The 26,991-nt window shown below is 39.6% G+C and overlaps 1 protein-coding gene across 2 annotated transcripts; it reads right to left on the reverse strand.

The window, feature by feature from the left end:
• Positions 1-3,178: 3,178 nt before the first annotated feature.
• On the reverse strand, positions 3,179-25,349 carry FAM161A (FAM161 centrosomal protein A). 2 transcript variants are annotated; one of them, XM_004476532.4, is made up of 7 exons: positions 25,081-25,349; positions 16,506-16,744; positions 14,064-15,233; positions 13,540-13,707; positions 11,257-11,356; positions 5,092-5,246; positions 3,179-4,625 (listed from the first exon to the last, which is right to left on the reverse strand). In XM_004476532.4, the coding sequence occupies exons 1-7, from the start codon at positions 25,276-25,278 to the stop codon at positions 4,493-4,495; spliced, it is 2,163 nt and encodes a 720-aa protein (XP_004476589.2). In that variant the 5' UTR covers positions 25,279-25,349; the 3' UTR covers positions 3,179-4,492. The 2 variants fall into 2 exon arrangements, with proteins under 2 accessions (XP_004476589.2, XP_004476590.2); XM_004476533.4 differs by lacking the exon at positions 13,540-13,707 and having other exon boundaries at positions 25,081-25,348.
• Between the last annotated feature and the right edge of the window lie 1,642 nt (positions 25,350-26,991).

Below are 26,991 nucleotides of genomic sequence, written 5' to 3' on the forward strand. Positions count from 1 at the left end.
AAAATAAATAAAATTGTCATCAGGGGAAGTGGATATGGCTCAAACGATTGGGCTCCTGCCTATAACATGGGAGGTCCTTGGTGCAGTTCCTGGTGCCTCCCAGGGAAACAAGGAAGACAAGCAGACACAGCAAGTGCAAACAACAAGTAGATGGGGAGAAATAAATAAAATAAATCTTTAAACAAATAAAATAAAATAAAATTGTCATCAGGTACTCACTTGACCATTTAGAAGGCTGTTTTGAGAACAGCAGTAGAAATGAAAACAGATGCTGTAGTCTCCAATATGTAGTCATGTATGAAGAGACCACAGAAAGGTCTGATAATGCTCTAATGGCTGGGAGCCTGAAACTAAATGGCCAAAGGAAAAGTACCACATCAAGGAGAAACTTCCATGAGTAGGGACAACAGGGACAAAGGAAATAAAAGATGGAGATAAAAGTGGGTGGGTGAGCAGAGTAGGAAAATCTCAGAAAGTTCAAGTCCTTATACCTCTTTTTTGTTTTGCTTTGTTTTTCACATTATAAAAATAACAGGGGAGCAGATGTGGCTCAAGCTGTTAAGTGCTTGCTTCCCACATGGGAGGTCCTGGGTTCAGATCCTGATGCCTCCTAAAAATAAAACAAAACAAAAAAACAAACAAGCAAACAAACGAGGAAACCAACTTGGAGGAGCCAATGTGGCTCAGTGGTTGAGCGCTGGCTTCCCACATACGAGGAGGCCCCAGTTCAATCCCCAGTTCCTGGTACCTCAAAAACAAACAAACAAAACAAAACACAGTTGGAAGTAGCGTAGTGTGATAGCAAAAACTAAGCTTAATCACAAGTTGGCAATTGTTGAAGTTGGGAATTGGGTACATGGTTCTTTGCCATTCTCATATTGCCTATGTCCAAAATCTTCCATATTTATTATGGATTACTTTTGGTATCAAGAAAAAAATTTTTTAATATTAAGAAAAATAAAGGGAAGCGGATGTGGCTTAGGTGACTGAGCTCACATCTGTCACATGGGAGGTCCGTGGTTCGGTTCCCAGTGTCTCCTAAAGAAGACAGGGGGCTGGCATGATGGGCAGGTGCAGCAAGCTGACACAAGATGATGCAACAAGAGACACAAGAAGAAAAAACACGAGAGACACAACAAAGCAGTGAATGGAGGTGGCTCAAGTGATTAGGCGCCTCCCTCCCGGAGGTCCTGGGTTCAGTTCCTGATGCCTCCTAAAGACACAGCACAAAGCAAAGTCCAAACAAAGAGGGGGTAGGGAGAAATATACAAATAAAATAAATCTTTAAAAAAAAGGAAAAAATAAATATTTCTCTTTTCTTGGTATTGGGTTGCTATAAATCCATGGCTAGGGACAAAAGCTCCCCACAAGGTTAAAGCCTCATTAACTTTTCCTTTAAGTGTTGAAGTGGGGGGGGGAGGGGGGCAGAGGGGGATGACACACATAAGGACGACACTAATTCTCTCTTCCACCACCTACTCCAGGATCTGTTCCCAGAGGCAAATTCTATTATCATTTCTTACATATCTTTTCAAAGTTAGATATAAGCATATATTCATTGTCCTTCAACAGTTATGTACCAGCTTTTATTTTTTCTTTTCAATTTTTTATCTCCTTCTATTGAGCTTTAGAATCTGCCAAACACCACAAAGTCTTAGTTGTTACAAAAAGGAAAAAAATAACTAGAGTAAATAGACATTTTAAATATTAGCATATCTGTTTTTATAGCTAGGAAATCTTACAAATGATGGTTTTGTTTTTAATTGATTCAGTCTTCATTAGTTGTTAAACATTCTGAATATTGGGATTTTTTTTCTCAGAATTTTACAACTATACAGTGATACTGATTTTTTTTTCTCTGTAGAAAGAAACTATTATAAAAGTTATTCCTATAATATTTACAAAGGATGATGCGGATAAATTAGCCAATCACAGGCCATGTCAAGAGAATTTATAAGCTATAAGAAATGAGAATGCCTAGAACATTTAAGGCCGATTACTAATCACTTTAGTTAGACTAAGATACATTGACAAAAACTTCATTTAAGAACCTAATTCTGGGAAACCGACTTTGGCCCAGCGGTTAGGGCGTCGGTCTACCACATGGGAGGTCCGCGGTTCAAGCCCCGGGCCTCCTTGACCCGTGTGGAGCTGGCCCATGAGCAGTGCTGATGCGCGCAAGGAGTGCCGTGCTACACAGGGGTGTCCCCCGCGTAGGGGAGCCCCACGCGCAAGGAGTGCACCCATAAGGAGAGCCGCCCAGCGCGAAGGAGGGAGCAGCCTGCCGAGGAATGGCGCCGCCCACACTTCCTGTGCCGCTGACGACAACAGAAGCGGACAAAGAAACAAGACGCAGCAAAAAGACACAGAAAACAGACAACCGGGGGAGGGGAGGGGAATTAAATAAATGAAAATAAATCTTTAAAAAAAAAAACAAAAAAAAAAAACTTAATTCTTCCTTCTAAAGTAACCACTAAACTAACACATACACACACAAGTATATGATACTTGAGAAGGGTATATACTTTTTAAAGCAATAAGATGAATGGAGTGAATCTTTGGAAACTAGTCACATTTTAAACATTAAAAGGTGTGGATTGTGTTTCACATGCATTTGTTCTAACATACAGTCAAACCATCAGGTTCTCAATTAGTTGGAAGGGAACAGTTTTTTATCCTATGCATATTTACTTAAAGTAACTGTCAGGGGAAGCGGCTATGGCTCAATCAGTTGGGCTCCCGTCTATCCCATGGGAGGCCCTGGGTTCATGTCCCGGGGCCTCCTTGTGATGGCAGGCTTGCCCAGATGCCATGGAGTGCTGCCCAGCCCACAAACACTGCAGAGAGCCGACTCAGCAAGGTGACACAACAAAAAAGGAGATAAGCAAAAACACAGAAGAATGCACAGCAAACAAGCCATGGGGGGATGGGGAATAAATAAAAAATTAGTACAGACACAGAAGAATGCATAGCACGTGGACACAGAGAACAGACAGCACGCAAAAAGCCATGGGTGTGGGGGGGTAAAATAAATAAATAAAGTAACTGTCAACATTATCAAAACCATATTTAGGGGAGCAGGTGTAGCCCAGTGGTTGAGCACCTGCTTCCCATGTACAAGGTCCTGGGTTCAATCGCTGGTATCTCCTAAAAAATAAATAAAAACAAACAAACCATATTTATCTACTCACTCATCCAATCTTTATTAAGTACCTACCACATGCACAATCCTGTGCTAAATATTAAGGAGCTACAAAGATGAATTTTAAAATGGTGCCAACTTTTAAGAAGTTTACAATCTAATGATGAATAGTTTAACATAAACTGTACAAAAGGATTTACAAGTTAACATTTGCTCTAGTTGATAAAAAAAATAACAATTTCTTCATTTAATTGTCAGCTGGGAATTACTGCTATTATTACACCTTTATTAGTTCATCCTCTTTAAAGGATATCAATTGTTTTTAGAAAAGAAAATATCTTACCATATCACATCTTTATGATTGGTTTGAATTTTAAAAGCAAAAAATTGCTTAAAGAAGAAAAATGTATGATCTATAAACTTAATTTAAGAAACAGAGAAAAAATGTGTGTTTGCAATAACATGTAAAAAGTTGAGTACAACTGGGTCTAGCATTAAAGAGTTAAATATGAATTACCTTGGAACTTGCTATAGACAAGTTACTATGAACAATTTCATTATCCATAAAACAGGATTGATATTTACCTCTATTTAAGATTATATAACTCACAGATGCCATAATTATTTCCATTTGCCATAATACACAGAGTTAAAAAACACTACTAGTATGAAAACTTTCCTAGTAATTTACATAACAAAAATAATTTGGACTAAACGGGATCAACAAAAAGTGATGACGGCATGGATAATTAAGAATAAATTCTCAGTGCAGAAATGAATATAAATTTGCAAGTATCTAGTTTTATATGTTTTATTACATTTTTAATGGTTCAGTTGAGAAGCTTAAAATACTGAACAAAATAAGTTTGAGAACTCACTATGTGAGATGTATGTCTGAGAAAAAGAAATGGGCAAATAATATAGTTTTAAAATATTTATTGATTTGATTCACTTTCCATAAAAAAATTTCAGATAAATCGCCAAAGGCCAATACTTCTCTCTGCTCTCAATATTAAGCCATTTTTCTATCAAAAAACTTTAAGTAATGTATATTTTTATAATTACTCAGTTTGTGACAGCTATGATTATCAGACACTTTAAGGTCAAAGGTGCAAACAGACACCTTAAGTAGTTACTAGTAAAACTGAAGAGGCAAAGCCTTACTCTACCTGACTAAACAACCAATCAGATGGATTTGGCCTTTTCAGGCTACAGATGACTTTGCTCCACAGTCCTGCACATAGCAAAGATGTTTCCACACATGCTCTAACACCACAAGAGATGATGACAACCTGATGCTGCAAACAACAAAAAGCAAGGGCACAGGGAAGAGGCCTTGCTGATTCAGTTTCATTCAACAGATCTCTCTTCTTCACTTTCTTCATTGGCTTCCTCTTCTTCCTGGCAAGAATCCTGGCTGTTGGTATCAATAAAATAATTTTCTTCCCCGTTCTCTCTTTCTGCTACCTTTTCTTCATTATAGCTAGGGGAAGAAATTCATCAATTTGAAAGGAAAAAAGATTTGCTTTAAAGGTAAACAAACTCTTTGTAAATGTATGCCATCATGTAGTCAGTCTTCCTCAAGTGTATGAGTTTCAATTTGTTATCCAGAAAATTGAACAGGAGTGCCAACTGGACTCCTCTGAATTATTTTATTTCCAATTTGAGTAACTGACTCTTTAAACTTCATTTTGAAAGCATGTTGTTATTTTTGTTATTGATGTCAGTCAGAAATCTAGATTATTATGTCTTAAAAAACAAATTATGTCATTATTGTGTAATATTTTGAATGTGTCAACACATGTTAAAATATAAACATGTTTTACAGTAGTTCACAAATGTTCCATTAGATAAAAGACTTTAAAAAACAGCACAAAACAAGTCGTATGCTTTCCTACAGGTAAGACTTTTTTTTCAAAAGTAAACCATTCAGACATATGACATGTTACCTTTCTTTATCTTCAGTGAAACTTTTCACCTCTTGATTGCTGAAGTACTCAAATATTTTTCGTCTTTGGCCTTTCTTTGAAACAAACTCATCACATATTCCTAGTGCTTTTAAGGTGTTAGAATAATGCCTTTCTGCTGCCATTCTTGCATTTTTCTATAGGAAAGACAAACCTTTTTAGATGAGAAAAAAAGATTTCAAATTTCCATAAAAGATTTATGGGTTAAAGCTCCACTGAAAATTTAAGTTCAACAATCCTAGTTGAATATATGCATACCCTATGACCATAAATTCTCTCCTAGGTACATATACCTAGAGAAACTTCTACATACATACCCCAGGAGACATGTACAAGAAAATTCAGAATAGTACTGTTTGCAATAGCCCCAAGCTGGAAACCATCCAAATATCCTTTAATAGAATAGATAAAGTGTGGTCTGTTCATATAATAGAGTAAAATAAAGCACTCAGAATGAATGAACTATAGCTAAACACCACAACATCAGTGGGTCTCACGAATACTGAGCAAAAAAAGCAAAGCTGGGGAGTGCATGTGGCTCAAGCAGTTGAGCACCTGCTTCCCACATGGGAGGTCCAGGTTTGGTTCCAGTGCCTCCTAAAAACAGAAACAAACAAATGAAAAAACCAACTCAGGGGAAGTGATGTGGCTCAGTGGTTGAGCATCAGCTTCCTACTTAGGAGGTCTGGGTCCCACTTAGGAGGTACCTAGTATCTCAAAAATAAAAAAATAAAAAAGAGTACTATAGTATGATTGATTTGTATAAAGTTCAGAAACAGGTAAAACTAAACTACATGGGAAAGTTCTAGTAATGGATGGTGGTAAGAGTAACACAACATTGTGAATATGACTAATCCCATTCAATGCTTAGGAGTGGTTGAGAAGGGAAAGTTTATGTTGTGTGTTTCCACAATTGGAAAAAAAAAAAAACCCTAAAGAAAGAAGACAACTAAATCCTGTACTAGATCTAATAATGGAAAAGAAAAGGCCCCAAAGGACATTCACTGGGTCATATGCAAATGGAATATTAAACTGTAAGCTTTATATCAATATTAAATTTCCAGAACTTGATAACTGTCCTTAAAGAAGTTACATAAATGAAAATCCTTGTTCTTAGGAAATGTTCAAAGAAGTACATATTCAAGAAGCATGATGTATACAACCTACTCTTAACTGTTTAGAAAATACACAACATAGATAGAGGTAGATGTATTGATGGATGGGTAGATAGAATGATATGGCAAATGTGGTCATATGTTCAAAGTTGGTGGATCTGGGTCTGCAGGATGGAGAGTGATATGTTTGGAGTTCTCTTGTATAGGTTTTGTATTATTTTTGCAACTGTCCCGTAAATCTGAAATTATTTCGAAATTAACAGATTAAAAAAAAAAATTAAGTATATTGTTTGGAGATAGGTTATAAACTGCAAAGAAAAACAAGGAAATTATCTCAAAAGTTAGAATAGAATAGAATACCTCTCTAAAGGAGAGGTAAAGGGCTGTGACCTGGGAGGGGCACACTGAGGGTTCCTGGGGTGCTGGCAATGCTCTACTTGTTAAGCTGGATTGGATGATGGCCACATGAGGATTTTATCTATAAATATTCTTTACACTGAACTTATGTTTTTATGGGCTTTTATAACTATATAAAGGTATCTGGAAAAGTCAGTAAGAAAATAAGTTCCCATAGTAGATGTGACAGGGTTCTTTCATATACATACTATGATTTCTACTCTTTTTTTTTTTTTGAGGTACCAGCACCGGGGATTGAACCCTGGGCCTCGTATGTGAGAAGCTGGTGCTCGACCACTGAGCCATATCAGCTCCCCTGAGCTGTTTTTTTTTTCATTTGTTTGCTTGTTGTTTGGTGTTTAGGAGGCACCAGGGACCAAACCTGGGACCTCCCATGTGGGAAGAAGGCACTCAATCGCTTGAGTCACTTCTGTTCCCATGATTTTCACTCTCTACAAGCCATATCTCCAATGCATTAAAGATGATAAAATCATCAGTGTTCTTATCTTTACTCTAGAGAGGAAGCAAGGTATGCAGTGAGAAGAACATGAATTTAGCACTGGCTTCAAATCTCTGGAATGTCACTTTCTGGCTTTGGGAACTGTGGGGATTAGTGATGACCCTCTTATACTTAGAGCCAACAGGAACTCATCATGTTCCCAAGACCACAGGTTTTATGGATCCGCAAGTGACTGGGGTTCATGTTAGTGGCTCGGCTTTTGCCTACTTGGGATTACAGGTCCTATTTTGGTTTTAGCTCCTAAGGTAGATCTGAACTAGTACAGGACCAAGAACTGCTCTCTGCACTTCCAACTAATGCAAGGTGACTAGAAATGGCCCAGTTCCATCCCATATTGGAAAGGGAAGGGGAAAACACCTAGTTCAACCCCCATGTTTAACAAAAGAGGACACCAAGACCCCCAGAGGTTAAATGGTTTGCCAAGGGGTTACAAGGCTGGTGAGTGGTAGAATCAAGTCTCTTGACCTTTCCTGGGCCCTTCTACTCCACCACGTTGATTTCTCTAATGTGGAGCTAAGTTGGAAAATAAGAACTGTGCTTTATAGCCTGTAAAACAGAATGGAGAAACCCCAACCCTAAGTCTGAATGCATTAAGAATAGCATATTCTAAGTTAAGCAAATTAAATATCAAACAGTAGAGATTAAAATGATACTAATCAAAGTTAGTGCTAGTAAGACTTCATCTACTCAATGAATAAACACTGTAATGTCCAACAAACAGGACAACGTGGTTCTGAAACGGATCAAGGCATACTCTGCTAAGGATAACTCAACAGTAATCACACCACAGTTAACACTTATAAATGGGTAAGACATGAAGCGAGTGAATTTACTGAGTAGCAGCTACTATTTAGCAGCAATATTCACAGCACAGTAGATACAAGAAAACATGCCCTAATTTACGTTAACAAAACCAAGTAATGGTGATTCACTGCTACAGACTCTGTATCATCACATTTTAATATTTGCCATCAAGGCAAACATTGTGTAATTTTTCCTAAGTGGAACAAACACTTTACCCTGCATCTCACCCTGCAAAAGAATTGTAAAGACTATGTGATAAAAGAAACAGTTTAAATAAGTGTATGGTTATTTCATTTTACCATCAAAGACTCTGGGAAAAAATTACCTTTATTGTTTGTTCCAGAAACTTCCAAAAACTAAAATAACAGGTGAAGATGAAAGTTTGTTTATAATCAGTGCTTCAGTTTGAAGAGAAAAAATACGTTTAATGTCCAAAAGTTTAGTTAAAATCTTTCATTTATTTAATAAATAATTACTGAACATCTAACTTGTGATCTCTCTCATGAGGGGTGGGAGGTGCTTGGTGAGAGAAGAGGTTTTGGGGGGGAGGGAACAGCATATATGACTCAACAGTGGCAGAAGAAATATCAGCTATGAAACTAACCTATGTTTTCAGCATTTAACATTTCTACATGGGTTTAATTTTATATACATCATTTATTTTGTCACATTTTCTCTGATGCTTGGAAATAGTGGAAATTCGCAGCAGGGAAACTGCTCACTAAAATGTTAGGGTAGTGCTCTTGGCCTGGGCTAACCCAAGAGAGGAGCTATAAGGCCATTATCTGGCTCTATTTGATCATAGCTGTTACATTCTGGTTCAACAAATGTTTATTAACATCTCCTCTGTGCCAGGCATTGTCTTATGTGGTAGGTACTGGAAAAACAACAGTTTAACTACCACCACCCTTAAAGTTAATTAGCTAGAAGAGAAGAGAGACTATTAAACAGGTCGTTTCACACAATGCGGTAGGAGCAAATGCAGAGGTGTGTACACATACGAAAAGAACATAGAGGAGAGGACCCCCAACCCAGCCAGAGGAAACAATGGAAGGAGTGATTACGCTCTAGGGCATGAAAGACCGGTGGGTCTTAGGTAAAGACAGAAAGAGGCTCTAAGGGTGGTTAGGGAACCAGCATGAATAAAAACTTTAAGTTTGAAATGAGTAATCTGGTATGGCCTGAAAGTAAAAGGTAAGCATAAGGGTGTGTTGTGTACAAAATTGAGTGGGGAAGTGGGAGGGCAAAGGAAGTGCAGTGGGGGAGAGACTAAAGAGGTAACAGAGATCAGATCCTAGAGGATTTTGTATACCCTGCTAAGGCTCATGGATTTATCTGTGAAGCAAGCAGGGCAGCTTAGTGTTCAGAACATGGGCTTTGGAAGCAGATCAACTTGGGTTGCAATCCCAATCTCACCATCTACTAACTATAAAACCTAAGAATTACTCATCTTCTCTGAATTTGTGTCTTCATCTTTACTATGGGGAGATCTACCTCACAGCCTTGGAGAAATCAATGACAAGACTCCTTGATAACATTCACTGAAAAGGAGGACAAATGGAATCAGTGAGAATGCATGATTGCCGCTGTTAGCAGGGGCTATTACTGGCTACCCAGGCTGAACATGTTGGCAAGGGAATGGGAATGGCAAAGTGACAAGAGAATGGGTAGGTCTGTAAAGAGCAAGATAAGAAGACTAGTCAAACTAGTATCATAATTCAGATAGGAAATAATAGAGGTTTCACCCCGCATATAGGCCTTAATGACAGTGAAGGGCAGACCCAAAAATTATTTAGGAAGAAAATTTGACAGGTCTTTTGGTGAACAACTGAACCAGGAGGAAAAGTGGCTCCCCATCAACTAAATTGTTCTTCCAACCAAAACAGGAAATCAAGGGGAAAGATCTACTTGCAAGGTGAATGGAAGATGTCTATGTGAAATCTGGGCAGACATGTACATAAGACAAGTTGGCATAAAAACCTGCAGTTCAGAGCTGGAGAGAACTATTTTGGGTTAAAAGTTAATCACTTTATACTGTATAGTGGAGAACAGCTTATAATGATTCTTTTTTCATTCACAGTTGAAACTGAGGTGCTAAAAAAAAAAATCAGGGAAGCAGATGTGGCTCAAGCGATTGAGCTCCCGCCTACCACATGGGAGGTCCTGGGTTTGGTTCCTGGTGTCCTAGGGAGGACAAGCAAGACAGTGAGCTGACGTGAGGGACTGGAATGGTGAGCTGATGCAACAAGAGATATGAGGAAAACAATGAGACACAACAAAGCAGGGAGTAGAGGGCAGCTCAAGCAATTAGGTGTTTCCCTTCCACAATGGAGGTCCCAGGTTTGGTTCCTGGTGCCTCCTAAAAAGAAGACCAGCACACAACAGACACAGCAAAGGCAAACAAAGGGTTGGGGAGAAATAAATAAATAAAATAAAATCTAAAAAAAAAAAAAAAAAGTAAAGTGAAAAGCATTACATATTATTTCTGAGTCAGTAAGTAAAAGGATGGATGACATAACTATGAGAGACTGTAATGTGTAGATTCACCCAAGGCCCTTTGTCCTAGTGAGTCACAGAAAGTCCTGTCTATACTCATCAGTCACGGGTTAGTGCTGGCAGGAGGCTCCAATGATCTATAGTTCAACTGTAACAGCTTGAAATTTACAACATAGCACCTGTAAACTCCAGTGATTTTTTCCCTATTGTTAAACCATGCAAACTATACAAACTTCTTTCTTAAGGGGAGAAAAAAGAGGACCTGTAATTGACAAACTCCCCATAAGGGAAAGATAGTAAATTTGAGGGTAAATCTAGTAAAATCAAGATCCAATGTCCCGAACACTAGCTTGTTTTTCCTATAAAAAGAAAGATTTTTCAGTAAGTGTGTATAAAATTGAAAATTATAGACTCACTTCAAAAACACTAGCAGAAATAAATCTGATTCAATTAGCCATTCTGTTTCATCTTTTAATTCTTCAAAGACCTCCAAATCATATCATGAAGCCTCATATTAATTCTTGGCCAAGTTGTTACTGAAAACAGTCCAGCCATTAAAAAGAGGTTGTGAAATATTATTTTAAGAATGATTAGCTAAACAGTATGTTCTTTATCATGCTTACGTGTCTCATCAACAAGACTCATTGCTCAGATTTTAAGTAAAATCACTTACTTGGCTGATGTTTGAAGTTGTCATAGAAACAATAGTGTTTCAGTAAATTATATAACCTAAGAAAAATGGACTGCATAATTAGGACCTGAAGATGTTAAAAAAAAAAAAGTTGATGAAAGCTCTTAAATTCCAACGAACACAACCTGAGCAACTCTTTCAAATAATAACGGCCTCATTTTCAATTTTTCTTCTCTTTCTTCTAGTTCTTTGCTGTATTCTCTCATTCTTTCCTTTTCACTCTTTCTAAAATTAAATAAAAGGAATGGAATTTTAAAAGGTCATCTAAGAAATAAGAACTTGCATAGATAACACAGTCTATATGACAAATCAGAAATTTATTTATAAGCACAGTTTACCACTATTCCTTTTTTAGGCAGGTGTATTTCCAAGGAAAGGAAAATTAAAAATCCTAGGTTCTTAAGGACTATAGTTGGTAGTAATTTTTTTAAATTATCTTTTTTTAAAGTTAATAGATCATACAAAATGTTACATTTAAAAACATAAGAGGTTCCCACATACCCCACTCTCCACCCCTACCCCCATCAATTTATTTTATTTTTTTGAAAATACATAGAAACATTAAATTTAAAAATAGAAGAGGTTCCCATATACCCCCCATGCCCCCCTCCTCCCACATCAACAACCTCCCTCATCACTGTGGCACCTATCACTGCACTTGGTGACTACACCCTGGAGCACTGCTGCGCCACATGGACAACAGTTTACGTCGTAGTTTACACTCTCCCCCAGTACATGAGGTGGGCTATGGCAGGACATACAACGTCCAGGATCTGCCCCTGCAATATCATTTAGGACAACTACTTTGACGATGCTCTTGCATAGCTTGTTAACAAATGTTTCACAACAATGCAAAGTGTTGGTGGAGGGATGACGTATGAGACCCCTGTGTGACGTTACATATGTTTATTTTGTAAGTTCACAATCTTTACTATACACTTATTGTTTATGCGTGTTCATGTATGAATATATACTTCAATAAAAAATTTAAAAAGTTTAAAAATCCTAGGTTCTGGGAACATACATTTAACTTTAAACAGTGTGGGTACTTCGGATTTCTGAAATCTTCAAGGCGTAATGTATGAAGGGGCTTCAGACTGGCCTGAAGAGATGAATGAATGCCCTCTTATCTCATTTCTAAGTTGTCAGTGCATAAAACTAAGAAAACTTGGTTCAAATTAGATATCTTCTCTTTAAAAGATTTTTCCTCAAAACAAGACCTTGCTCTTATTTTTTCCCCTAAGTGGGATCTCCTATAGGTTGGTGGCAAAGTTAATCAAATGGGACCAGGTCTGGGGAGATTGAGAACATAATATAAAGAGGATCAGGAACCAAAATACTTCCGTTCAGCATAAATGTATTTATTCTTTAGACAAGACTCTCTCAAGAAGCTATGCTACTTTTTTAGTGTAAGATATATGTACCAAGGTAATATGATTTCATGGATTAGAGAAAACATTATAATACAGAAAGGTAATTATGGTGTTATATAAAGCCAGTTTACTTTCTAAGGGTGAGTAATTTTTTCTAAGGAGTTTTGACTCAAGCTCATCGAATTAAGTTTTATCAAAGGAATTATGCTTCATTATAAAGGAACATACATTGTAATTAAATCAAATATATATAAGTATATATGTACTTTTGAGTCTTATAAATCAGATTATTAGCAATTAATAAATCATATTACTTACCCAGCTATGGGGGAATACTCCCCTACTGAAACATGAACATTTTTATGTGTAACGTAAAAATGTTCCTCTGGAACACTAGTTTTCAAACTTTGTACTTCAGAATTCTAGTTTTCTATGAAGGGGGTATAGGGGTTCTATACTAAAACTAACAAAATGCAAAACATGCACACTAACATGAATACACAGGGGCCCAAGATTGTGTTAATTTGGGTTATCAAACTTCATGCCGATCTTGGAACAAAACTCTTTGACATAGCTGTTTATTGAAGAGTTTTCTGTGATTACACAGCAAGCTGTTAAAAAAAAAGTTTTATCTCTATGCATCAAAATTTTCCTCAATACTGAGGAGCAGGTATAGCTCAGTGGTTTGAGCACCTGCTTTTCATGTACAAGGTCCCAGGTTCAATTCCTGGTACCTTCTAAAAAAAATTTTTTTCCCCTCAATACTGTACTGTACAATAAAAAATAAATAAAGAAAAAGATTAGATGCTGATAGAAGATTACAACTATCAAGTATGGCCCCAATATAAAACATTCCTGTTCATCAAAATGACCTCATGATTCTCACTGCTGACTATAAGTAACTGACAGTAATGTGAATCCATAAAATAAAGTGTGAATGCCATTCTTAATCTGTTTCTGTATTAGTATCCACTGATTAAAAAAAAAAAGTTTGAAAACCAATGGTCTGGAGGTTTAGGATTCTTTCCATGATACCTGAGAGATTTTACTCTGGATTTAGACATTTGAGCTAAACTCTGGTGTGAGTCATAAGCCTTAGCCCGGGTTGCCAGGAGTTTCTGCAATTCTTTCATTCTTTGCTTCTGCTTAGTTAGTATCCGATTTCTCTCTTCTTCCAACATTTTCTTTTCCTCAAGTGATCTCCTGAGGGCAACAAACTAAGGCTTAATTCACTTTAAGCCAATGAGAATGTTGTTTAGCAAAGATTCAACATGGGATAATTCAGAGGTTGAAAAAAGACAAAAAAAGCAAACCTTTTGAGAAGGATCTGACTTGTGACACTCAAAAGCAACAGGCCGACTTGTAACCTTCTCTATCCCCAAAGAGACATAAAATAGAAAATACATTTCTTGGAGAAATACCCTCTGGCAAGAGGTTTTATATTCTATAGTAAAACATCTTCCCAGATACAAAAGTAATTTTTTAATGATTTCAAATTCACCAAGATAAAATGAACAGAATGCCACACAATTTTAAGCAACCATGAGTCAGTTCTTTACCTTATGGCTTCTTCTCTTCCTCTGGAAGATTCGGTGGGCCTAGGAGGGCTGAAGCCACAGGGCATAGGCTTTGCACTTGCACCTTTTACTGGCGACTTGCGCCTTGGAGACAGATAAGGCCAACGCGTTTCTTTTAAATTTTCTTCATCTGCTTTAATGTCTGCCAAAATTTTCCCCCTTTTAGAGGCTAAGTGTGGTGATGCAGTAAGATCAAATGGTTCACAAACTGTCAGGAGTTTCGGGCATTTATGATCTGAGAGGTTTTTCTGATACTTCTCAGGAATGTCTTCAAAATCAGGAGTCTGGCTCCTGACCTTATGTTTACCCTTCAACTTTTCAGCCTCTTCAGAACTTTTGGGTTTCCTTGTACCAAGACTTCCATGAACTGGCCTACCTGGCAGAGGGGACGAATTCTGCGAAAGTTCTTGGGCTCTCAGTTGCCTCCCAAAGTTTCTATAGCGCTCTTCTTCTTTTAACCTGTCACTGACACTCCAACTATAAGTAGATCGAGGAATAGGTCTGGCTTTAAATCGATTTCTTTTATTTTTAGATTTTAAAAAGTCTCTCAGCTGCTTTTCCCGGGCTGCTTGCTTCTGTTCCTCCCTAGCAATAAACTTAAATGGCTTTTGTGAGGCCAAAAGAGCTTCTTTGTTCTTCTCCTTCATATACCTCCTCCGTTCTTCATTTTGCTTGACTAAATCCTGATAAAGGGGGAGAAAGACATATGCAGGGACTGGATTGGCTCGGAATTTCTTCTGACACTCTGCATCATCATCTTGGTTTTTTAATAGGTTGTGTGCCATTTCAATATCTGATTTGGATTTCATGTTCTCTTCTTTTTTTTTCTGTTCTCTAATCATCATTTGAAAAGGTTCAGGTACTGTAATCGTTGGCACCCATTCTTTGGGTTTTTTCCTTATTTTTTCTACTGCTGGGAAGTCGGGATCTTTATGCTGAAGATAATCTTCAACAGAAAAGTCTGTCCACATGTTGTTGATGAGCTCCTTAGCATAGGTCATCATTTTGTTTTCCTGGATGTACTCCTTTTCTAGTTTGGGCAACTCGTCTTCAGAGGAAGACTCAGACAAGGAGGAAGACTGGCCTAAATCAAGCTCTGAATGCGATGGCATTGAAGATTCAGGGTGACAAAAGTTTTTTTCTGATACAGATCTAAGTAAGAAGAATAACGTTACACTTTCAATTGTATGTGGTCAAATATAAAAATTAAGATAGAGTTACATATTTTCTAATATCTGGGTATAATCAGTTAGAAGACAGGAGCAGGGCAGGGTTTGTAAAAATCATTGCTTTTATGTAAAATAGAGTTGGCAGTCAGCCTATAGATTATCTAGTTCGACTTCCTAATTTTACAGGGGCTGAAACTAGAGGCTCTTTGCATCTGACCTCTACTGACTTCTCTACACTTTTTCCAGAGTCACCTTCCTAAGACATATATCTGTCCATAAGTCCTTGCTTGAAACTTAACAATGATTCCTCATTTGTACATAGTGTAGATTATAAAGTCTGGCCCCTGCCTACTTTTCCAGTCTCACCTCTTGCCACCTCCCAGTCACCATCACTTAAGTCATATTTGATTATGTGAGCTTCCTCACACACACCACTTCTCATGTGGCCGTGCCTTTGCATTCAGGGATTCTGATGCCCAGAAGGCCACTCCACGCCCCTGCATCTATGGTCCCTCTACTCCTCCTTCAAGACTGAACTGCAATGTTACCCTTCTGTGGAAACTTCCCTGCTTGCCTCCCTCCACTGATACCTCAGCCTGATCAACTGCTTCTTTCTCTATCTCCATACTACACCCTTACAAAATGTTGTCTTGCAATTTTTGGTTCTTAGTTAGTCTTTGAGTTCCTTGAGGGCTCTGTGAGGGCATCCTGTATTTGACTTGACTTCTCAGGGCCCAGCAAAGTCTGGCACATAGGAGATGCACGATGAGCATGGACTGACTGAATGAGTTAAGGGATTTGCCTCAGGTTTGAAAGCAAGCAAGTTTACAACAGAAATGGGTCTTGAAATTATAGGCCATTTTGAAAAGATGAATTAAGATTTCTGTCTCCTAATCCTGAACTCTCTGTACTATATCTTTAAGGAGTTCAAGTTAATACACATATTACAAAAGGCTTTTAAAATTAAGCTTTAAATTTTCATCCTTTTAATGGCCCAGACTATTTTGATACATGCCTACAGTTACACTAGTGGTGACTTAGAGAGAAAAGACCAAAATGTACACCAAAAGACTCTTAAAGCAAGAAGTCACCTAGTAGGTTGATAAGCCATTAAATATCTTGAATAAAATCCCACCTCCATTAATCATTAAGAGAGTTAAGGGAAATTTGAGGGAAAACAGTCTGAAATATTTTTGTTCTTCACTTTTAAATATATTTTATTTTAGTCTACAAATAATGTTGTGTATGAACTTACCTGGAAGAGGTACTAGCAGCATCTTCTCTGATAACCACTGGCTGAACTCCCTTTAAACTTAATTTATTCTGGTACATTTTCTCTAACTTTGCCATAGTTTCCATGTGTGCAGCCTTCAGCTCTTCCAGTTTCCTGAAATACTCTTCATTAGAGCGGTATATATCAGACAAGTTCACAAAGTCCTCATAGCTTATAGGTGTTTGTTCATCCACCCCAGAAAAGTTGGTGTCAAAATCAGCCTGGGTGGGAGGGGAGAAGAAACAAATCTGTTATGGTGTTTAGAACTGAAAGGCAAATTAAGTTGACATGGACCTGAATGATGTTTCTTAAAGAGGCCACCTAATAGGTTATACACTACTTGTGGGCTCTGCACATATAATTTATTTTATTTTATTTTTTTTTAAAGATTTATTTATTTATTTAATTTCCCCCCCTCCCCTGGTTGTCTGTTCTTGGTGTCTATTTGCTGAATCTTGTTTCTTTGTCCGCTTCTGCTGTCGTCAGCAGCACGGGAAGTGTGGGTGGCGCCATTCCTGGGCAGGCTGCTCTTTCTTTTCACGCTGGGCGGATTTCCTCACGGGCGCACTCCTTGCGCGTGGGGCTCCCCCACGCAGGGGACACCCTTGCGTGGCACGGCACTCCTTGCGCGCATTAGCGCTGCGCATGGCCAGCTCCACACGGGTCAAGGAAGCCCGGGGTTTGAACCGCGGACCTCCCATATGGTAGACGGACGCCCTAACCACTGGGCCAAAGTCCGTTTCCCTGCACATATAATTTATATGAACAACAGTACAAGTTACTGGTGGGCTCTATACAATTTCCCCTCATGATGCTTTATTAAAAACAAAATAGATCAAGTTGCCAGAAAATAAAGGATGGTTAGATTCCCAGATCAACCTACAAAGGTATTTAACACATTTTATTCACACTGTAATAAGATAGAACAAAAATCATCCTCTTTTCATAAGGAGCCTCATTCTGAGTTGTAAGTTTTAACTAAGATGAAGAGGAACACAGTTTCTCCTGCTGCAAAACAAACACAGCCAGCACCCTCTCTTGAGCTGGGCTCCTGCAGTGTGGACTTGAGGGTGTGCCAGTTGAGAGAAGGTAGGGGACTGGGGTAAGGGGGTCCTGGGGTGACAGAGTTCTTGATGGCTCATGAAGGAGCTAGGGAGACACACTCCCCACAGTGGGCAAGACCCCAGGAGGGAATGTGAGGGAGTGGCAGGGACTTTCCAAGCAGGAGCTCCTGTGGGCAAAAAGAGCAGTAGCTCCCATGGGTAATGGTAATTCTGGGAGTGGCAAAGGCAGAGAGGATTGTACGTGGTTATAGTTAGTCTATGTCCAGGAGTGTCTAACTGGACTTAAAGAGGTAAAACCCCATTTTCTCCATGAATATAACATTTAAAATATTTTCTCAGTTGAGAAACAGTTGAAATTATCTATGTCACTGCATAAAAGTCTGCCACATCTATGATACTATACATAAAGATCTGCTGAACATGGTTTTAAATTTAGCCTACTGCCTGGAATAGACACAAAATTTTTAAAAGTATATTTGCTACAGAATATTATAGATACATTATGAAAAGCTCTAGAAAATAAATTTGTTTAGCTTCTCCCAGCAAGGAAATTCAGAGATTCAATTGTATATAACAGTTATATAGGGAGAGTTTTAAAAATGGACTATAAACAATGTACAAGAGGCCTATGATGTATCAGTGCAGGTAACTTAGAGAAAATAATGGGGGGAAATTCTTCCTTAATAAAACTGACATGTAGAAATTTGTTGTTAACAAATCTATGAATCAGAGAAATGTTTATTTATGTTATACAACTTATTTAAGGGAATTTTCTGATTTCTTTCACTGTTTGTGTATGTGTTCCTCACCATTACCTTCTTAGCTCTTGGATGTGTACTTTGCTAATTTCCTGATTCATGAAATATTAATATTTGGAGACATCTGCATTCACCTGGCTGCTGAAAAAATACAAATCACCAAAAACAACAGCAGCAACAACAACAACAACAACAACAACAAATCTGATAGAAACCCTGTCCTTGAGACGCTAGTTTGGGAGAGAACATATAAGCAAATAACTGATGGGAGACTTTGAAGGAGACAGAAACCCTGATTCCTGCCTGAGCTGCTGATTCCTCTCTAGCTGAACAGGGAGACAGAGACATGATCACAGATATCACCATATCAGAAGTGCCAGGATGCTGAGAGCTCCCAGAAGGAATGTCTGATCCTAACCAGGGCAGGGAAAAGAAGAGGTAGAATTTGTACAGAAGTGAGCCAGACTGTATACATAAAGTTGGATAAAGACAAATCAATGAAAAAGGAAGACATAAATTCAAGGTACAGTGCAAGAGCCTTCATTATATATGACCCCAGCATGACTTCTAGGCAGGAACTGCTCTCCATGAGGAAACTGAGGCTTGGAAGAGTTAGGTAATCTGCTTGCAGTCACATAGCTGGTAAAAAGCAGGACTGGAATTCAATCCAAAGACTGTTAAGTCTCCAAAGACATACCATGCTCCTCCCAAGGCTGGGAAGACTTTTGAGCCACAAGGACCAGCATGCTTAGTAGGAACAGGCCTGGTATGCTCAGAGATGTAAACAGCTCTGAACGGGGTGGGAAGAGAGCTCATAGAGCAGAAGTGGCAGAGAAACAAGGTGAGAAAGGCAAGTCTAGGGCCCCCACCAAGAGCCCAGGGGGCCAGGCTGGCCTTTACCCCATGGAGAGCCCTGGGGGATGTGAAGCAGGGCAGTAGCTTGGTCAGGAATAGTCAGAAGGATTCTTCCGGTAACAAGAAGGGTGGACTGAAGGAAAGTGAGGAGGCAGCAGTTAGTGGGCTACACAAAGGTCTGGATTAGAGGGAGCAGCGTCGGGGCACGAGCACCGGGGCTGACTTGGGAGATTTAGGAGGCTGAACACTAACTCGATGACAGCCTGGATTGGGGACAAGGAATTGAAAATATTTATTTTCTGTTTGGAGTTATGGCTGTCTAGGTAGATGATGAAACTGTCATTCATTAATATAGGGAACACAGGGAAGGAGAGTATTTTAGGGAACTATGGCTAAGCTCTGCCTTAGGGTACAGTGAATTTGAGGGGATGGTGGGGAAACCAGATAGAGATGTCCAGCAAATGGGCGGGTAAATATGTCTAGAGACCTTGTGAGAAGGCAAACAGCACATGCTCAAACAATGGCTGTTGAATGAATGAATGTACAGTTAAGAAAAATTTTAAGTTTCCATCAAGGGAAGAGGACAGAAATTCCCTCACAGAGGTCAGAATCATTCAAAGAAATGTTGGCTGCTCTAAAGAGCTATAGTCTACTGAGTATTAAGGAAAAGGCTTATTTTCCAAAAACTTTAACTATCACAGGGGGCAGATATTCCAAAGAACTGTTTTTAGACATAAGCATCTATGTTTTCTCCTTTCATTCTTTTAGAGCATCTCTTAAAATAATGCCTTACAGCGATCACTTGCACAAATAAGATTCAACTTTTTTTACTCCTCATAGAAGGACCTGGAAAAACTCAGATATACAAGGATGAGTATGCAATGACTTTTGCATAGCATCTATTCCATTTGCAGCTTAATACTGTTAGCACAAGCTTGAACTTTTCATATAAGCTGATACAGTGATCCCAACAGTATTTTAAATAAAACAGATGAATGGTTAACAAGTGGCTTCCCATTCTAATTTCATCTTTAATTGTCTCCACACAGAAGAAAACATTTAGTATAGATGGCCTAGGCCAAGGACATTATTTTCTAAGAGTACCCTTTCCTTTAGCTGTCTGGATTTTTGTGGAATGCTATAAATGTAGCTGCTAGATTAGAGGATAATCTTCCCTAGACTGGCTTGACCCATTTAGATGGTGAATCCTCCCAGCACCTGTTTTTTCATTAGCAATCAGCACACTTAAAGAAGTATTTATGTTGTAGTCGTCTAGTTTTAGTCACTATTCTGCAATGAGGCAAATCTACATATACTAACATGGCTAAACTACAGAGGTATTTATTGATAAGTAAAAAAAAGCAAGTTGTAGAACACTATATATATATAAAATGTATATATATTATTTATATATAATGCTACCACATATTTATATAGCATGAACATAGGAGCATAGAAAAAAGTGTGGAAGAATATATATGTATTGACTCCAAAACAGTGGCCACCAACGGAGATGGGGGTATCTGGATATTCTTTTGGAGGAGAGAGATAAAAGGGTCTATCCTTACTTATAACATTTAGTATTTTAAAAGGAGAAAGTATTCATGAACTATTTATAAAATGAAATGTAAATTAAAAAAAGAAAAAGGGGGAGCGGATGTGGCTCAAGCAGTTGAGCACCTGCATTCCACATGGGAAGTCCCAGGTTCAGTTCCTGGTGTCTCTTAAAAACAAAACAAACAATAAGCAAAAAATGAAAAAACCAACTCAGGGGAGACAATGTGACTTGCAGTTGAGAGATTGATTATGAGGAATCAATCCCCAGTTCGATTACTGGCTTTGGTACCTAAAAAAAGAATGTTTTATGAATATTAATCATAAGTTAACGCTTGAAAATTTCAAATGGGTTACTTGGCCTGCCAGGCACCCCCTTGTTCCTTCTGGAAAATGGCTTTCCCACTCTCCCAGCAATACTGCCTACCTTTGCCTTCCTCCTCTAACTTTTGCTCCTGCTCCCCAGCTGCCGATTGATAATTCTGACTTTTATTTCTTTAAAAAAATAGAAGCCATCAGAGGAAGGTTCTTTCATCTCCTTATATACAAAACTACCTGCTTCCCCCATCCCTGAGATGGCCCCCACGTCTGTTTGCTCATTGCTTTGCTCGTTTCTGCTTGTTTTTTTTCCTTTAGGAGGCATGGAAACTGAACCCAGGACCTCCCATGTGGGAAGCAGTTGCTCAACTGCTTGAGCCACATCCATTCCCTGCTTGTTTTTTTTTGTTGTTGTTGTAGTTGTTTTTGCTCATTGTCTGCTCATTGTTTTCGCTCAATGTCTGCTTGTCTGTTCATTGCTTGTCTTCTTTAGGAAGCACCAGGAACTGAACCTGGGACCTCCCATGTGGGAGGTGGGCACTCAACTGCTTAAGCCACATCCACTCCACCCAAAAAAAGACCTGCTTTTGTGTCACTTTTCTCCTTCTCTCCTGTTTCAGAGACGAAATATTCCCTCTCTTAACAGCATCAGACACTTCCCCTCATTGTTAAAAACAATAAATGTGAGACTTCCACACTCTTATAATTTTCCTTCTACCATAGTAGCTGTTCCTTAATTTCTTTCGCCCCTTTTCACTTACCTGACTGCTAGATGTTGAGGTTCTTAAAAGCCCCATACCAAGCCCTTTCTCTTCTTTCTCTGCACTCCCTCCCTGGGTGAACTCATTCTTGTGGTTTTAAAAATGCTGAAAACTCGCCATATAAATCTCCAGCCCAGTGCCACAGGACTCCAGTCTCATAGGCCCGAATGGATGTTTCACAGGCATTTCTAACTTACCATGTCCAAAACCGAAACCTTGATCCCTAAGCCCCACCCAAACTTATTCTTCCCCCAGTCTTCCCAAATTCAGTAAATGGCCTCACCTAACAGGCAGAGGTTCAAACTTAGAAACATGGTTTGAGCAGTCTTGATTCCTTCCTCTGCCTTGGCCCTCACATTCACTCCAACTATAAGTCCTGTCCATTCTAGAGAAATCTATCCACTTCTCACTATCCCCCTGGACCCAAAGTCCAAGCTATCACTTATCACACCTGAATTACTGCAACATCCTCCTAACCTATCTACTTACTTCCACTTCTTCAACCCTTCCATCACTCTCCAAAAAGCTATCAGAGGGAATTCTCAAAAATGTAAATAGGAATGTGTCACATCTCTTAAAAGCCTTCAACAACCTTCTACTGCTCCTAGAATAAAATCTAAGTTCCTTACCTTAGTCAAGAAGGCCCGTATAATCAGGGCCCACCTACCTCTCCTCCTCTCTCTTTTCCAGTCCTGCTAGTTTTCTTTCAGATTCTTAAGCACACAAAGCTCCTTCCCTTCCCAACTAGGGCCTCTGCCTGGAATGTTCTTTCCATTCCCACTCTTCAAATGCCTGCTCTTTCTCATCCATCAACATCACTTAAAAGTTACCACCTCATTTAAGTAAGTTCCATCTTCCTTTTTTTTTTTTTTTTTTTGTGTGTGTGTGTGTGGTACCGAGGGCTGGGGATTGAACCTGGAACCTTGTATGTGGGAAGTGGACACTCAACCACCAAGCCACATTGGCTTCCCTGAGTTGGTTTTTTTGTTTGTTTGGCTTGTTGATTTTTTTAGGAGGCACCAGAAACCAAACCCAGGACCTCCCATGTGGGAAGGAGGCACTCAACCGCTTGAGCCACGTCTATTTCTTTTTTAATCATAGTACCCTATTCACTTCTTACCCAATATTTCTTGTGTTATAATCATTTGATTATTCTTTTTTCTTAACTTCCACACTGGACTGGAAGCTCTGTGAGAATGGGACTATGTTTGCTTCATTCACCACTGTAAAGTCATTGACTAGCACTCAATAAATGCTCAATATTTGCTGGGAAACAGAAGGCCACCCCATTAGGAAATGCAGTGAAATTTTAAATGCAAGTTATACAATATTACTTTACTCATGTCATCATCAACCACCTAACAAGGCCTAAGAACTGACATCTCCCTAACTCTCCACACCCCAGGAAATGAAGCTCAGTGACCAACATGACAAGGGGTATGGGGGTAGTCTGACTTTGGCAAAACCAACAGCCTATTGTTGCAGTTGGTTCTTGAATCAGTCTTGTGTGGTGGAACTGTGTTTGAACTGACTACATTTTATAGATGATAAAGTTGAGATAAATTAATTTTTGAAAATCAAGTTAGAGACCCAAGTTAAACTGTGAAGAAGACAAAGCCTGGATCCTACTCTCTCATTCCTGCCTTTTTAGGGTTTCTTCTTGCTGCCCCATTTCCTCTGTGGCTGCCTATCCAGGTTTGCTTCTGGACTCCTCACAGACAGTCCAAATTCACAAGACTTCCTTCTTTTCTTTCTTCCCTCTTTTCTTTTTCTCTTTATTTTTCTATCTTTTCCTTTTTTTTTTTTTTTTAACATTAGCCTTTTCAACATTAGCTTATTGGGTAAATTAATCTCTTCTAAAGTAACCATTTCAAATACACATTGCAATTTAATAGGACACTTGGGAAGTATAACTACAAGTATAGAAATGACTGACTTCTCTACCACAGCAAACCAGAGCAGAATTTAATCTTTGGGTGAGTCTTGCTGGCAGTTACTACTATTGTTTTGAATTTATATAAACTGTTCTTTAGACGTAACACACATTCTCTCATTTGATTCTCAAAACAACACAGGCAAGACAAAAAAGAGAGTGCTAATTATTACTCTTTTACAAAAAAAGAAAATAGATTAAGGAAGTTAAGTGCTAATGTTATCTAGCAAGTGGCAGAACCTGGATCCCAACCCAGGACTCCAAGTCCTTTTCTTCCATTCAAATCTTTTCCTCTCTCCATTCCTTTGCCTCCTCTGTTGACTTTTGTAACTTGTATTGAGAGCAAGTTTTATCATGAATAAAAGTGGTTCTAGGAATCTTACCCTGATTCATGTTCTTGATCTCAATCTGCCTTGCTATGGATAACCATGAGTAGTATTTGTCAGTTGATGAAATACTGACCATAAAAGGTGCTGTCACAGATTTTCTCACAAACAGCTATAGTGCAGATTAATAAGAATCCCAAAATACCCAGTGATTCTATTAACCCTATTCCATAACGTTTTGTGTCTGAGAAGTTTTGGACCTATGATATGAATAAAATTTAACTGAGAGTAAGGAGCATTATTTGTGCAGATTGCTAGTTTAAATTCAAGGTTCCCATCTTTTAAGTCAATAGAACAGACGGCAGACTCTGCCCTCCCCTGGTAGACAGGTATCCGCACACATTTGACAATGAAAACTTATCAGTGAAAGGACTGTTTCATTCCACCCTGAAGAGCCTATCAGGAAAAACCTCGGTAATGTACTTTTCTCGTATACACATATATGTATATGTCTGGTCTATTCACGTAATTCTTGATGGTTTTAAACCTTTGCCTCTAACGTATTGTGTCAGATCCACCAATAACAAAGACCTTAAGGCAATAACGAGATATACCTGACAGCAAAGCTGATTCACTTTAGTTTTTTATGGCTTATCAACTATTGGAGTAGATTAGTTTTACTTAAGTTTAAAAAAAAAAGGGGGGGGGGTATCCGATCCCAAGAGATTCAGCGTAAGCAGTTCTGTACTTTGTAGAAACAGAATAATAGAAATACTCTTCAAGAAATTTTTACAACAATCTCTTTGGTGAATATTGAAAGACTTTCCAACGTCTCTGTTCGGGGTATTTTTCGTGGGGGAAGGTGAGGGGGAGATCCGGACAGGACACCGCGTTCCCACGCGGTTCCTCAGCAAGGTCCGAACTCCGACCCGCTCAGTTTACGAAGCGCGGGCACCCAGTCCCAGTCCACGCCCCGCCCCTACCTTACCGACGCCGGCGCCGACCACTCTGCCTTCCCCGCCTCTTCTTCCTCCACCTCTTCCAAGGCCGCCGCCGCCGCCGCTGTCGCCAGGGCCTCTAAAGAATCGTCGAGTTCGTACTTGGCGGCTTGCGCTCCGGTGTTGGAATTAACCGGTAATTGGAGACTGGAGTCAGGTAGCTTCGCCGCTCGGTGCGAGGCTTCCATCACCGCGCCGCCGAGGCCTGAGCGCCAGCGCTGGCCCGGGGCGGGGAAGCTGGTGTGGCCTGGGGCGGGCGGTTACTAGGGGTTCCGTAACCAGGGACGCTACGGGGGCCGCGAGGGACCAAAAGTCATTGCAAATTTCTCTCCCTTTGCCATAGACTGGGCCCAGGAGTCTCCTGAATAGCGGAAGTCCGTGTTGAGCCCGATTGCTGGTTTGAGAAGTTGACAGGGAGAAAAGGGAACCTCTTCTTCTCATCTCACCGCCTAAACGCAGATTTCTCACATTGTGCTAACTCCCTCGTTTTGTGGAGAAAATAAACGTCTTTGTATTCATTGAGATAACATGCTAGGAGACAGCGGCGGAGGAGGAAAGGAAGGGATATTGTTTGGCAATGGCAAGGTTTACATCCCTCTTTCTAACATAGCTGTCCCGGGAACCAGAGAATAGGAAGCAGTGTGGTGCATTTTGCAGTGATTGACTGGAAAGCAAAAAGGAGTCGGCCAATCAGAAGGCTGCTAGTTGTCCCTCTCGCGTTTTCTTTGATTTGACGGATAACGCCCTGAGGTTGGGGGAGCCAGGCCCACCGACCAGTGAGTGACAGAGCAGGTAGCGTGAAACCGGCGTTTGCTGCTTGGGTTCAGTCAGCTTTATAATGTTGGGTTTGGAGGATGCGAATTCCAACGGTGACCCAAGACCCACACCATCACCACCTCGCCTCTACCAAGTCTTCTCATTCAGGGTTCGGGCGCTTCAAATGGCACTTTCTGCAGGTGCCACGAGGCTAGAAGAGAGTCCAAGCCTCAAAAAACCCTGTGTGGCGCAGTCTCAGCCACTGGCTACCTAAATCTCTACTTCCTGAAGCTGGGGCAGCAGCAACCTTCCCCTCCTCCTCCCTACCCCTTATCCTCCTCCCACTACCGTCTCTACTACCAGACCTTAACCGCCATAAAGTTACAGAATTTTCTCCGCTGTGCGTAAGTGTAGAATCCATCTTTAAGGTGTGAGTCTTCCTTTCTCCCTCCCATTCCCTTCTCTGCCCTCCCCTCCTCTCCTTCCTTCCTGGCACTAAATGCCAGGCTTCCCAGGAATCCCTGCCTCTGTGCTCTACCAGCCTACTGAGATGCTCTGCTGCATCACTTTGAATCTTTTCTGCTTAGTTCACATGTAGCGTATGGCCTAATTAACAAGCCTTCCTTGATTCCTGATTTGGGGTGTGAGCACCTATAAAATCCCCCACTCCTTCACTTTCTTCAGATTTTTGGTGGAGCATTTGTTTGGCACTCTGGAACAAATGTTGGCAGGGTTCTGAGCAGAACACCCAAGCCATGAGAGTAGGGACTTTCTGTCAGTCACATGCAGGTGGATCTGTCTCTGTATGAGCCCTTCCTGGAATTTGGTGTAAACCTGACCCAGAGGTCTGGATGTTTAAGCACTGCAAATGTAAGATTAGACAAAACAACGACAAAAGAAACATATAACAATGAGTGTGGAGGACATGTATGTGTATGTAGAAAAGAAGGAAAGATTCAGTTCACCAGGAATATTCTAAATTTGAAGCCACCTAATAACATAGCATCAAAGTATATAGAGCAGAAATGGACACATCTACAAGAAAATGACAAGCTTTCATCATCATAAGTGTAATTGCTTTTGCATTTTGTATTGAGGTGTAGTTTTTGTATATTGAAATGTATCATTCTTAAATATATAGGTAG

Source organism: Dasypus novemcinctus, chromosome 17 (genome assembly GCF_030445035.2).
Source record: "Dasypus novemcinctus isolate mDasNov1 chromosome 17, mDasNov1.1.hap2, whole genome shotgun sequence".
NCBI classification, from domain to species: Eukaryota; Metazoa; Chordata; class Mammalia; order Cingulata; family Dasypodidae; genus Dasypus; species Dasypus novemcinctus.